General features: G+C 31.1%; 2 protein-coding genes across 2 annotated transcripts; both read left to right on the plus strand.

The window, feature by feature from the left end:
- Positions 1-2,990: 2,990 nt before the first annotated feature.
- On the plus strand, positions 2,991-7,044 carry HELRODRAFT_73116 (hypothetical protein; the record flags this gene model as incomplete). The annotated part of the gene is made up of 3 exons (XM_009013652.1): positions 2,991-3,103; positions 6,871-6,905; positions 6,974-7,044. Coding segments are annotated over 3 exons (219 nt in total), but the record flags the coding sequence as incomplete, so codon positions are not given.
- Positions 7,045-8,654: 1,610 nt separating this feature from the next.
- HELRODRAFT_167936 (hypothetical protein) lies at positions 8,655-10,213 on the plus strand (the record flags this gene model as incomplete). The annotated part of the gene is made up of 5 exons (XM_009013653.1): positions 8,655-8,681; positions 8,963-9,196; positions 9,592-9,652; positions 9,789-9,871; positions 10,151-10,213. The coding sequence occupies 5 exons, from the start codon at positions 8,655-8,657 to the stop codon at positions 10,211-10,213; spliced, it is 468 nt and encodes a 155-aa protein (XP_009011901.1).
- Between the last annotated feature and the right edge of the window lie 5,598 nt (positions 10,214-15,811).

The following is a 15,811-nucleotide window of genomic DNA, read 5'->3' on the forward strand; positions in this document are numbered from 1 at the left end:
AAAACCCAATGTTGAAATTTCAAAATTTTTTTATAAGATTGAAATTAATGTAGTTGCTGTTTTAATTTAATTTAATTTAAGGTTTTGTGAATATTTATTGATTTTATATTCTCTCGACTTTGACTAATTGGTTCCGTGGCATACTGTTAATTCCAGGATTTTGATTGTGTTATTGCAAACCATAACTATGTCTAGACAAAGAGATTTAAAAAGTACAGACACTGGGCGAAAATCTTCACCATCCAAATCGGCAAATATTGAAACATCCGATTTTGCGCAGTTTTTAATGGTCCAAAATCGTCAAAAGGATCTTATTGCGGTGATTCAAATACCTTTGCTCTAGAGTTGCTGCATTCTAAATCGTAGCATTTATCCAGATACTCGAAATGTTCCCAAATGCGAATCTGCGGTATATGTCGTCAATTGTCAACATTGGTAGGAATTGTTCATAATTTCTATTTTTCTTTCTCATACCGAATGAACAACATTTATCTATTATCATTTTTATTCCGGTAACTTAGCAGATTAGTCGTTAATTTACTCTGGTTTTTATCAATAATTAGAAATTGTTAAAATTGAAAGCAGACATTTTCCCATTTTTTGTATATACAATGCAAATTCAAGAGACAACATGAAAGTTTATGAAATTTTGTTCAGCTTCAGATGACCATATATTCAAAAAAAGATACTTAAATGTATGATTGTCAGCTATTGTTGTTACAGTAATTATGAGCAGTCATACTTTTTGTATACATTTTCATGAATTTACATATCACCTTTATAACAATAATATAATAAAATGTAAAGACAAATTAATATGAATGAATGATTGTGATTGATTATCAGAAGAGGGATAAAAATGCAACTTGTAATTTTGGAAATTAGTATCAAAAAAGCCCAACGCAACTGAAACACACCAGCAACGTTAGCATTCAACATTACCAACTTATGTCGCTAGTTTATTAAAGCGAAATTCTTATTTGGTAATAACTCAACTACGGAAGCTATGACGATAATCAAAAACTAAACAATATTCTAAACATAGATAAAAAGCTAAATGTGTTTTAAAATTAATTTTTCATTGACGTTTTTGGTTCTATGGATCAAAATTTTTTGCAAAAATTTATTTTAACCGATGTATAAATATATATATATATACATTTGAGACTTGCCATATTCATTATATATATATCCATGGGTATACATTTAAAAAAAATAAAACCGACATTACCAAAAATAATTAAAGTTGAAAAAATTGAGGTTCTTTGCATATCCCTGCTTCAACCCATAGGAGAGTATTGTATATTGGCAAATAGACCTCTCCTTGTATATATTTATATTTTTTTGATAACTTAACTATATCTATGCTACGAAGAAACTTGTTAGACTCAACTTACGTTTTATTTTTTGCCATGTAGTTATTTTTCTAAAAACGAAATTTATTTAAATTGAAATTATTAATTGTTGATTATATTAATTGCTAACCACGTTTTTGTCAAAATTGACCAGAAGATGGTAAAGTTTTAAAGTTGTAATTATTTACGCATTGTTTGTTGTCTTTCCTATTTTCTATTTTACAAGTTAAAGCTTAAGTAAGACTAAGAAGTAGTCAATTAAATTAAATTAAAAGCCTTTTTAATTAAAATTATAAGTTTTATAATTTATTTATTTATTTTAATTAAATAAATATACAAATTTTAATTAATAAAAAAACAAAAATAACAAAAGTGGTAAAACTACCTAGTAAATAGCTAATAAATACTCTACTACGGAGAACTTTTTTGATAGTTTAATAATTTAATTAATTTAATTTAGTGTTTTATGTTTTTATTTATTTATTTTTATAATTCATGATAATTTTTTATTAAGTTTAAACTTTAAAATATAATTTAATTAGAGATTTTTTATTTTAAATCAAAAATTTTATTAAATTTGATTTTCTTAAACATATTCTGTCTATCTAACTACTAATTGAAAATTGAAGTATCGAGCTATTATACTGCTAAAAATAAAAAAACTAAATTAATCTAGTATCTGGAAGTGAAACTAACTAAATCTAATCTGAATGGTTTCTACTACTAAACTAATCTATTCCTAATAAGTTGTTAGATTAGACTAAACATAAATAAATAACAAAAAGAAAACAACAAGGTTCTCATAAAATCTGTTATGTTATCATATATTTTATATAATAAAAAAGCATTTCATTTTTGTTGAACAGAGAAAGACTGTATCTGGCAAAGTTTATTTAAAAGTTAAAATGGAAATATGTTTAGATGTAAACAGTTCCCTATTTAATTTATGATTTGCAATTTGAAGTTTACAATTATTCTCATAAAATTAAAATGAAACTATGAAACTTATTTATAAAATTATGCCTCTGGTCCTTAAATAAATTTCTCTTTTGTTCAGTAAGAGCTCAACTAACCGTGCCAATCCTAGTGTAACTTATACATACTAATGATATCACTCACGTCAATAATTTGTACAAATGAAAATATATCAAATAAAAAAAATTGTTAAAAAAGTTTGGCTTATACATAATAATGATCATTCTGTATAGAGACATTTGATAAAAACTAAAACAAGTAGTTCTTATCAGGACAACCTTCATTTATATAAATTAAATTTGTGATTTCTGGGTGGTTACTTGTTTTTATAATTCTATGTTTGTATTATAGGAGGTTTGTGTAACTCATATTCTTTGTAATCTGGTTGTAAAATGCATTGTCTTGAGGTTATAACAGGGTTAAGATGAGGTGACAAATAATCACAGAATGTTTATTAAAAATAAATGAACGGATTAATTGAAAAAATAATAGTGGCTTCCTATGGTGAGAATATAAATTGGATGTCATTCCAAAATTTGTTGTGAACTATTTCAACCAAATTGATAAAAATCTTGATGAAAGTTATTTAAAGTTTTTCAAATTATAATAATATGTTATAATTTTTTGATAAAAAAGCTAATAACTGTTTATTAATTTTCCCAGTCAGCTATTTTTAATTTCCAAAGTTTGTTGACAGTAGTTCTTTTACTGATTTGTACTTGTGCTTACATCAGATCAATTGCTCCCAGTTTACTGGATAAAAACAAAGAAGGGTTGGTTCATAATAATTTTGAAAAAATATTTTATTACCATTTACTATATAACTTGGTGAGTCTGTTTTATCAATACAAGATGAAAAAACTATCTTGTATAATGTGGGTTGTCTTTATCTCAGCCATGAAACATTTATATGTATCACAGATATGTGCGTGCATGTGTGCAAAAAACAAAGCAAAAAGAATTAGTTGCTTATATCATTATGGCTGGTTTAAAACATCAGAGTGATCTCTGTAATGTTTAAAAATATAATTATCTTCAATTTATTTTTTAGGATATGTGATTAATTTATTTATATTTATTTTTTTATTTTTTTCACAAGGTTTAATACATTATTTGACTTATAAGAACATTAATTATTTTAAATTTATTCAGTATAGACTCATAGGTTTATTTAATTTATTGTTTTAAATTGTCTTAGTTTTGAGAAGGCACAGAGACGTTTCGTCTTCGCCTTTTTTTAACGTAATAATAATAATAATAATAATAATAATAATAATAATGGAGAGAATTTGTTTTAAGGCTGTCTAAGCATCTATGTATTATTTATTTTGTATGAGTATTATTCATGTGGTCTACGTAATTGTCTATGATGAATATATATTTTTCTTGGTCTTGTCTTGTTATCAGCCATCTTCAAATGTGTCTTTTGTAATTATTTCTGCTCCAAGTTTTTTTTTTCAATATTTTTGTCAATGTCAGACCATCCTCTTCATTGCCCTCCTTTCCATCCCGTATCTGACAGTTGCTTCTTTTGTCTCATTGAATGCATTGCTTTCTTAAGATATATTCATAATGTTTTTGCTTTTTTTTATTTTCAAGTCATTTCAAATGCATATTCTTTTTTTATTTTTAAACAACACACGTTTAGACGACATTTTCCCCGAGATCGGGAGTTGCCGTTTGGCTACCTATGATGAAACCGAAATACCCCTCGACGCCATCCTCATCTGTCACTCGCCTCAGTATCACGCAACCCCGCTTTCACCCTGTCCTTCTCCACCTGCTCTCTCCATCCCAATCGCGGACGACCCCTTCCTACCACTCCTTCAATCTCGAACTCCAACGCTCGCCTAATCCCGACCTTTTCATCCCTTCTCACACATGTCCATACCACCGCAATCTCGATCTCCTTATCAATGTCACAATGTCCTCATGCAGTCCCATCATTGACATCAGCTCTGTACTATTCCTCCTATCCTTCACTTTAACCCCACACATCATCCTCACCATAGCTCTTTCAGCCCTCTGCAGTACACTTTCCTCCTCTCTCCTCAACACCCAAGTTTCACCACCATATACCATCGCTGCTCTCACACATGCTTTATATACCCTCCCTTTCATCTTCACTGACCATTTCTTTCCACACAATACCCCACCCAGCTCCCTAAATTTTATCCATCCTACACGAACTCTAGCCGTAACTGCGCTCAAACATCCTCCATCCGCGTTCAGCTTATCCCCTAAGTAAACAAAGCTTTCCACTCTTTCAATACCACCACTCAACCCCGTCCTTGCGTCCGTCCTATTAATCACATTATGAACACATTTCTTACATTTGAACGTGCCTTCCACCTTTTTCAATGCCCCCCTCACACCACTACATCTCTTATGCACCCATTTCTGACATCCTATACAAAATACCGAGTTAGCCTTCACTCTCCTGTCACATACCCCACAGGGATCTATTTTACTTATCACTCGCTCCCCACCTTCCCCACTCACCATTACCTTCGTCTTACTAATATTAACTTTTAACCCTTTCTTTTCAATAACACTTTTCCATCTGTCAAATTTTAACTGCAATTCTTCCATGCTATTAGCCATCAAGACTAAATCATCTGCATACAAAATCTCAAATAACAACCCCTCCATTATGTTTCCACACACAACATCCATCACAATTGCAAACAGAAACGGTGATAACACTGATCCTTGATGCACTCCTACCTTAACACTAAAAGCGTCCGACATCCCCCTTCCAACCCTCACCTTTGTCTTTGCCCCTTCATACAGCTGCATCACAGCTTTAACAAGTCTCTCATTCACTCCTTTCTTCCTCAACGCCCATTCAATGACCTTCCTCGGTACTCAATCAAAAGCCTTTTCTAGATCCACAAAGCACATGTACAATCTTCGTTTCTTCTTTCTATAATTCTCCTGCAACATTCTCACCATTTTTTTTATTTTTAAAATTCTTAATAATTGGCTTGTACGTTTTCATTCCACTGTTTTACCTTCAAGCCGAAAATAGTACTGCCCATACCAAAGTTAGCAGCATACATATTTTGCTGTCTAAAATTTCAAAGAAACTCTTTCGCTTTAAAATAATTTCATGAAGTCTTGCTACAACATTCTCTCTGCGTTCAGCATCTTTTGATATAACTGAAGTAAGGGAGCAGGGTATGAAAACGAATATCTGCTTCAATAAATTTTGTTTCAAACAAATTATAGTTTTACTTGTCAAAATAAGTTTTCAAACTATGCAATTGTGTTGTTACAGACATGAGATCGAGATAAAAACTAATAGAAATCGTCAAGCATGCATTGGGAAATGAACCACTTGTAAATTAATTAGGAGGTATAAAGTTATAAAAATGGTTGTAAATTCATTTATGGACGTGACACTGCGATATGACACATTTACAAGAAGATCTGTAGCTATATAAACAACGCAGAAACAAAAAGAAAGAGAACAACGAGGAAGAATACGGAACACAGGAAACTAGAAGTGAGATTCGATGCGAAGTCGTTAATGTAGCTATTTGGATAAATTTAATGTTTCCATTACTGCTTATTATTAAATAAACGTTAAACTTAGTTTGCGTTTAAAGTAGTTGTGTTCATCTATCGGAAATCTTGAACCTACGGATAAACGAACTCTTGACTATCGTTGGAAGCTACAACACGGTGTTGGAGATATAGCGAGTATTGAAGCTATAACGTCGGTGTTGGTAGTTACGAGGTCGGTGTTGATAGTTACGAGGTCGAGGAGGTTACAACACTGGTGTTAGAAGTAGGATTTTTAGAATATTAAACACTAACTGGGGAAAAAAACTCACTGCAGTAAAGAACGCCAGGGCTAGTCTGATGAGAGAAGCTTAATTACTGACGATTGGTTGTATTCCATGATTTACCTGTCGATTAGTTATTGTGCTGTATTCTAACGATTTTAACGATTGAATAAACGAGAGATTGATCACAGCAATACACACAAGTGATTGCCAGCACTGTTTTATTTCTAATAAAGTTCATCAGAAATAAGTCTCTTCAGGAGTCGAGAATCCACGCAGAGAGAAATAACTGTACCCTACAAGTTCAAGAGGTCGGTTATAACGGTATGTTTCAAAAAAGCTTATTATAAATATATGGTGATGTGTTTTAAGTTTAACGCTAAGTTTTGTTTTTCAAAACTTAGAGGATTTGTTAAATAATAAATTATGTTTCTATACCGCTTCAAGAAATTTTGACGTTTGAAGTGGCAGGACTCCACAATTAGTATCCACAATTTCAATAACTGATCCGAAATGTTTGAGAGTCCTGTAATTCATGATAGTTCCGCAAGAATACAGGAACGTTTTTATAAGGGCCAGAAACCAAATGTTTTTCTCTACTTTGTTCTCAGGCATTAAAAATGTAACATCATAAAAAAATATGTTATTTTTATTTAACGCATCTATTTATTGATTCCTATGATTCACATAAACCAAAATCATTGTACTAAAATTCAGTTTTTATTTTAAAAATCGTTTTAACTTTTCAGACTTCTTGGTGTTTTTTGGAAGTGCGCCAGAATCGGTAATAATAATATAAATTTGGTCACCTTTTATAACTGAATAAATTTCAAATAATAAATATACTACCAGGAGAAAGAAAAAGTCCTTACGTTGCTCTGTGTTGCGTGGCGATGGCGTTCAGCATTCTTTTCCTTTCATAAATTTGTCAATGTAATTTAATTAACCACCTTCTAACCTATTATTTTGTTTTAAACGTTTTCGTTTTCATTTTTGGGACTTGTCTAATAAATTTTGATGAACTATTTCAAAGATTATTTGTAAAAAGCCGTATATCCGAACTGTTATTTTTGGTCAATAATTCCCAAAGTGTAGTTAGCGTAAGGGACTGTCAAGAAGGAACGTCACGCTTTTTTTTGTGTTATTTGACTCCCTAACCCTCCTGTCACAAATTGTCACAAATTTTTAAATCTAATTAAAGCGTGCCACTATTTTGTAACCCCTTTTGAAAATTACCATCTAGATATTATGACTTCAAATGTTTCACTAAAAATTATTTAAAATGACAACCTACTGTATCTAATATAAGCACGTACATAACTCTATGAATAAAATAAAAAAGTTCGTTTTTTATGCGTGCTGAACGTTTCTTGATGAAATTATCTAAACTTTTTTTTATAATTTACGATAGAAATTGAAAAATTGCAGACCAAATCGGGATGACATAAGCTTTTGCTCCCCTTATTAAATGCCACGTTTTTTTACTCCTTATCCTCTCAAAGCGTGACATCCTCTATATGACCATTTTTTCAATTTTTGTCTTTTTTTCTAAATTGATTTATTTAAAAAACAAACATTGGAAAATCGGGCACCACGGCACTAACGCAAGATGTATTATTATGATACAATTAAAAAAAGTTGATTGGAAAAATTTTGAAAATCAATTTTTAATGATAACAAGTCAATTAGAAAATTTGCTTCAGTGAATCGTTGAAAATTAGAACTTTTACCAATTAGAGAATTGCATTTCAAATTTGGCTGACTAATAAACATATTAGTAGCAACTTGTGGGAGATCAGATAGCAAATTAAAAATGAAATTATTACATTACATGAGTGCTACAATGAACCAACAGCGTTTGTGTTACTTGGAGTTTGCTGTCAGCCTACTTGAAAAGAATAAAATGAACAAGTAAGATTTTGAAGAGATAAAACGTTTGCTTTTGCAAACGTCAAAAAAGTTGATGTTTAATAAATTTTTTCATAAATTTTGACAATTAACGTTAAATGATTTTACTTTCATTGAAGCAAAAATAATTCTGCCGTTTATGTTTACTTTCATTGCTTATGAGTTTGTTTTTCCAAACATAAAAATATTGAGCTATAAGTTTCCAGTCGATGGCTACTAAGGAGGAGTTCGCCTGTTACACTTCAATAAGAGAGAAAACGATTGCTCTAACTAGGGTTTGTTGTACCGCTGTTTGTTTAACAATTATGTAATAATAGAATTTTAATCACAAGTATGCAAGCACCTAGTTAGATATACCTTAATACTTAGAAAAAACGTCTTCAAGCAAAGTTCAATTAGCACGTATGTGAATATCAACGTTAAATCTTGCAGTTGTTGATATATGTATATATAAAGAGAGAGAGAGAGAGAGACATGACATTAGTAACTATTTATCGTTGAAGATAACTTAATTATCATTACGTGTTATTTTTGTCCAACGGCTAACATTGCCCATATTACAGCAACTCGTATAACCTATGTTGAAATTGAATCAAAGTTATTGCATTAAATTTACAACACTAAAATGGAGTCTTATTCCCTAATTCTTATTGTAAGTGGGTGTTCATTTGATGTTCCGTTCATGTAAATAGTAATTGAACAGATTGAGATTTAACTTTATTGATTCAAGATAAAATACTGCATAGGAGGGTTATTGAACAAAAATTTTCGCATCTCTCTATATAAATATTTATAAATATAGAAAATTGAATAATAGAAAAATATAATTTATAGATTAATTTGTTTAACATTATTTTTTGAAGTTTTCATTTTTTGAAAAGTTAATTTTTCAACTCGTGTTATTCACTATATTTTAAATATAACTGCACAAAGATTTGGCTGTCGACTTTAATCATTCCGTTTTGCATGATGACGATAAAGATGAAAACTTCATTTAGCGAGGGAACCGTGGAAAAGTTTGCTGTTGGCGACCAAATTATAACAGCAAAAGTATTCGAGCCTGTCTGGCTTGCCACGGATGTAGCGGTAATAGTCAATCTGGTGCTAGCTATTCTGATATCTGCAATGGGTTGTTCCATAAAATGCATGAAAAGTCTTAAATATGTCGTAAGTTTTGTGGAGATAGAAAAAAATTCGTTTTATAAATTTGTGGTTAAAATTGAAAATTTGCCAAATTTTTTGCATCATTTCTTATATAGCTGCTAACCAAATTTTAATTTCAAAGTTTTGTTAACTGCGTCGTTTTTTTTACAAAGTGTGCAACGCTGCTAGTGGTTGTTATTATTAGCAACTTCATTCTTTACATCTTCACATTAACTGAGGCCGGAACACATTCCGTTAGTAATTAATTTAATACAGTTATTTTTATACTAACTTTTTCTAAACAAATACTTGAAGAATAACAAAAAATAAATAATAGAAAGATTTATTTTGAAAGTAGTTAATACTTTTTTTTAATTTATGAAAATGTAAAAAGGATTAATTTATTAAACTTAATAAAGGTAAGAAAGTCTATGGAGGAGTCCTACACAAAGTCATACTTAATGTACATTGGTAGTCCGGGTATGACACTGCGTTTATATTTTTGATTTTTGTTGGGAATATATATATATATATATATATATATATATATATATATATATATATATATATACATATATATTCTGTTTGAACCAACATTTTCGTCAATTTCGTTTAGTTACTATTTGGATTACATTTGCAATGTCTAAAGATGTTAAAGATAAACACTGCAAATGCAGAAGCACGAGGGAATCAAAGAAAGTGATGATGAACTGTGATATTTGCCATGATTTATACCACTTCTTTGTCTGCGAAACCTAATGTGCTAGCAGTATTTGAAGATTATCCAAATCCTTATTGGTTCTGCTCTACCTGTCCTGTGTATGTAAAAAAAGATTAAAAGTATTGTCGAGCTACAATGAACCTAAAAAGAGATAACAAAAAACAAAATGTTGTACCTAATGAACCAAATAATAAAAAATATTTACTCTGCTTAATGGAAAAATAAGTCACACCAAAAATCTTACAAAATCCCGATAGCTCTCGGACCCGCTAAACTTGTTGGATTCAATTTTATTCAAAGAGTTCGCCCACATGATCTAAACTATGGTGGTTTAGTGTTTTTTAGGTCTAACTTTAAATACAGCAAAATAGCATTGCCACTGTTTAAAACATTCAAGACAATAAACTTTCGACTAATAATTTTTGACTCATCTAAAGTTATTTTGGAGATCTATAGGCCAGGCTCAGTCCCTGTTACAAAATTGTTTTTTGAAGAGCTCACGTTGATACTTGAACAAATTTTCATCTAAAGTTGTTTTATTGTTTTAGTAGTTATTTTAACATTCATGTTGAAAATATTTCTGATCTTTCAGGCTTCTTTTGCGATGTCTTTGATGCTCTCCATTTGAAAAACTGAGTTAAAGGTCCAACGCATAGTTTAGGCGGCGCTTTAGATTTAAATGTCACTTCAGATACTAACCCATTGCATGATCTAATAGTCTACCCGTCAAGTATTGTTTCTGACCATAGCCTTGTCGGTGGTCGATTTCTATACAGTTGTTTGCAAGATCTTGGCTTCGTGTTGACAGAAAACATTTGGGTTCGTTGTTGAAATCTTTTCCTATCTTTAAATGTATTGAAAATGATGATGTTAACTAAATTTTATGATATTTCATAAGGAACATGTCGCAATAGTCGGTATAGTTGTTCCCCTTCGACCAACAGAATGAAGAAAGGTGCCATCTGCAAAGTTGTTTGTCAATTTAGAAAGTTATGTCTTTTTCAAGAAAGAAATACAGATCTAGTTTGACAACCAGTGATTAGGAGGCATGGATTAAATCTGTTGAAGTTTGTAACGCATGTTATTCAACGAAAAAAATGTTTGAAGACTTTTATTGATTGATATCGTTGCCAACCGAAGATGATATGAACATTTTGGTTATCTCCCAATAAATTTGTATGATAGGATAACTAGCAAGTTGGAATTGTTTCCTATTCTTTCTGAAAAGCAGGTCAAAAAAATTATCTTAACGTCTCCCTCAAAAACAAGTTTATTAGATCCTATACTTAAGTCTTTAAAAACATTTAGATTATTTCATTTTTTGTTTTTTTTTTGACTAGACTGGTAAATCTTTCTTTGACCACGGGTGTTTATGCCTCAGTCCCACAAAAATGCTGTTATTATTCCGATTTTGAAAAAGTCCAATTTGAATAAGGCTGATATTAAAAATTTTAGACCAATACCGAATTTGTATTTTTTGTCCAAAGTCATTGAGCATGCTGCTTGTTTGGTCTTGAGTGAGCACTTAAATAGTAATCTTTTGCCTCTGTATCGTAGTTTTCATTCAAGTGAAACTGCGCTTTTAGAAGTTTTTTTTAACTTTTACTCAGCTGAAAACCGATCAGAAAATTACTTTGTTATAATTACTTGACGTTAGTTCAGCTTTTGACTCTTTTTATCATCGAATGTTTTTGGATAAACTGAATTGTTTGTATGGGGTATCAGACATTATGTCAAAATGGTTAGATTTATTTTTAATTGGACGAACGCAGCGGGTGAAGTTTTCGAAAAATCTTTCTAATGTAGTTGTTTTTAGATCTGGAGTCTTTCATGGTTCTGTCTTGGGTCCAATTTTATTTTTTTTTACGCAGCTGAGGTTATTAATATTGTTCTTAGATTTGGTTTCTTCTGCCTCTCATATGCAGACGATACTCATATACCTGTAGCCTTTTCTCCGTTAGAAATAATTGCAACTATAAATTTATTAGTTAAATAAATAAATGATGTGTTTGGCTAGGCTAAAACAGACTAAATCAAAATCCAGCAAAAACACAGTATATATTGATCGGTACACGGTAACAAGTATAACAATTAAAACTTTTGTCAGTTAACATTGATTAGTGTAAAATTGAATTTTTAGCTCTGTTACAAATTTAGGCTATACAATCAAGTCTATACGTTTCAGAATTAGTTATGAATCGTTCTTTCCAGCTGCGCCAGATTTGTCAGATAAGAAAGTTCTTAAGCAAAGGCACTTTCACGTTAATGATGCACGCATTTATCTACGCTAAATTGAATTATTACAATTGTTTTTTAAACAAAGTATCAAATAAATGGATTTTGAAGTTGTTGAAAGTACCGAATCAAGATGCAAAGAAGATAGATGGCGGTTCAAGTTTGACCATGCCTCTTGTTTTATGCGACTTGCACTGGCTGCCTACAATCCTGATGAAATTAAGAGTACCTTGGTGTTTAAATGCTTAAACAGTTTGGTTCCTATGTACCTGTCTGATAAATGCATAAAAATCTCCTCCCTGGAAACTCATGGGCTATTGCAGTCTTCCAACTCGAATGAATTATATGTACCGAAAACAAATTTGAAAACTAGTAATAGATTTTGGCGTTTTGACTTTTTGGAATGGACTGCCAGATGATTTCGTCAATCGATAACACTAAAATGGAGTCTCATTCAAGACATATTTGCTTAACTCATTTTTATATTTTTTTTTAACATGGAGTGCGGATGACAAATAAATGGCGCAATATAAACTATGGTACGGTATATATGGTGAACATGTACTTATATAGGTTATATATTATTATACTACTATATTTTTTATAATGGAAATTTGGTTGTTAGGGAAAAAATTCACGAGAGACAAATTTTTTAATAATGATAAACGTAGCGAACCAATGCAAAAAGATAATGATAAATTTGATTACTTTATAACAATCAGAAAGGTTCAGTAACAGCAGCGGATTAATTATTTCCAACCGGTCTTCATTGTGGTACACAATTCAAACAAAAGTCGGTTCTACTGTTATTTCAAATGTATTCTTGAAATTTGAATTAATATTTCAGATGGAAATATTTATTTGAAATTTATTTTTTATTTTAATTATAAAAATTAAATTTTTTAAATTTTCTAGCCGTTTTCGAATCAAAGGTTTTAAAACGATAGAATGTTGTGAATTAACAGGCAATAGAATTAACAGGAGATAATGTTAAGTTAATTAGCATTACATTTAAATGTAATTTTATAAAGTAGCATTTCAAATTAAATTTGAAGTATCGATGTTGTGGAGTGGGCGAATTCATCAAAGTCACTCCTTCCTGCTGTCAGCTTGCCAACCAAACGTCCATTAAAAACTTTAACACAACATTCCAGACGACTGATTACTCGGACGTTACAGCCTGCTTGCAATCTTATCCGAACTATGCAAACGTCCAGGTGACAACATTTACAAATAAATACAAATAAATCAAAGTGTAATATAGGTGCACATTATAAATATATACATATAGATACATATTATATACATACACATTATATATATATATTGTGGTATTTTATTATTCATTTATATATATATATATATATATAATTACAATATTCTATAAATTCTACCGAATGTTTGGCATTAATATGTTTGTAGTTCGTTTTTTCTCACCAAAGTTTTTTGGTGAACGTTTAGTTTATTAAAATTCAAAATAAACTTATTTTCCGAATTCGTGCTGCAAATAAAGGTCATATTTCGATTCCGAATGAATCATCAGAAATAGATTCACCAAAAAACTTTAGTGAGAAAAATCGAAAAAACGAACTACAAACATATTAACGCCAAACATTCGGTAGAATTTATTGTTTAAAATAAAAAGCCTCTTTGTTTGTTTTTAATATAATTGTTTATTAAAGAAACGTTAATTGAAATATTAGAAGACACGTTAGTCGAGAAAAAGCGAAAAGAACGTACACGTGCAAGTTAGCAATAATATAAGATTGTCTGAAACTATGGAAAGTCATAAATATATTGAAACATATATAATATACATATATATTATTTCAATACTTTCTCTTGTTTCAAAACATTTTATGACATTAGTCCCATATGTCCACATAGGAGTTTCAGTCTGACTTTGTCCAGTGGCTTTGTCATCACATCAGCGACTTGATCACTTGTTGAAATTCGTGTGATATCAACCGTTCCATCTTGAATTTTTTCTCTAATAAAAAAGTTCTTCAAGTCAATGTGTTTTGTTCGCCGATGAAATTGTGGGTTCTGAGCTAATTTGACTGCAGCACTGTTGTCAACTTGCAAGATTGGCACATCTTTCAAATCAACCTGTAATGATTTGAATAATCTTTGAAGGCAAATTATTTCTTTGACAGCCTCTGTCGCAGCGATGATCTCAGCCTCTGTTGTAAATGTTGCAACTATGGCCTGTCGTTGACTAATCCATGATATTATGCCTCCTGCATATGTCACTGCAATACCTGTGGTCGAACGTCCAGTCTTTCAACAGCCTCCAAAATCTGAATCACTGAAACACTGTAAAACTCCTTTTGTACTATCTGATCTGTACACAATGCTCTGATCGATTGTTCCTGCTAAGTATCTAAGCACTCGTTTTGCTTTTATTATATCTCCTGGTGTTGGGTTCTCGAGGGAGCGTGATAAATAGCTAATGCTGTACGCAATGTCTGGCCTTGTACCTAACATCAGGTACATTAATGCTCCAACTAGTTGTCGAAAAGGGTATTCTGAACCTGCTATGTTTGATTGATTATTATCATTTTCTTTAAGCATTGGGGTGTGAACTGGTTTACATTCTTCAAATCTGAAAAGTTTAAGAATTTTCCTTGCATAACCAGATTGACAAACTTTTATGCTTCCATCCAATAGAGTTTCTATTTGAAGACCTAGAAAATATGTTGCAGGTTTAACAAAGTTCCCAAGTTCTATTTTTGTTTAATGAATTAATTTCATTATTCATGGCATCATTCCAATATTTACTTTCCCTGCTTTAAATGGCTTCTTCGTATGTATCTGGTTCATGTACATCTAATAAATATGTCTCAGCCTGCATCACATAATCATCTAACTTCTTAGGTTTCTGCAAGCTTGACCTATCTCTGAGTTGAACTTTAACTGAATTATCTATAATCTTCTCAGTGTCATCTGTAATTTCTTCTTTTGAATCATCATTTCTACTACTTGAGTCATTTTCTGATTTGCAATTAATTTGAGGATCTGTTGTAAAATCTTTTTGAGTCTGATGTTCAAATGATGTTGTACATTTCATAGGTTTTTCTTGGAAAACTACATCTCTTGAGAATATCATTTTATATTGATTTTTGAGCCATATACGATAGCATTCGTCACCATCGTAACCAACAAGGTAACCTTTTATGGCTTTCTTACCCATTTTTTGACGTTTTTGATCAGGTATGTGAACAAAACATGTAGAGCCAATTATTCTCAAATGGTTAATTCTCGGCTTTTTACCTGTCCAAATTTCAAATGGGCTTTTATCTTCAATCGACGACATGCCTGTTCGATTAAGTAAATATACTGCAGTTGAACATAACTCAGCCCACATAGCGACTGGAAATTCAAAATCTGGATTTGAGTACTTCAATGTGCGTGCCATTTCTACTATTGTTCTGTTTTCACGTTCACTACCACCATTTTGTTGAGGTGTATATGGTGCTGTTAGTCTTTGCGTGATTCCATGGCTGCGCAGGATGTTTCGAACTTCTTCGTTGTCAAACTCACCCCCATTGTCACTCAAAAATTCTTTTACTTTATGACCTTGAGTCGCTGCTTGAGACAAAATATTTTGTAGTGCCTGTTTCACTTCATTTTTGTGCCTAAGAAAAGAAATGAACCTCATTTTGCTGTAATGATCTTTGAAA

Source organism: Helobdella robusta (assembly GCF_000326865.2).
Source record: "Helobdella robusta unplaced genomic scaffold HELROscaffold_12, whole genome shotgun sequence".
Taxonomy (NCBI): domain Eukaryota; kingdom Metazoa; phylum Annelida; class Clitellata; order Rhynchobdellida; family Glossiphoniidae; genus Helobdella; species Helobdella robusta.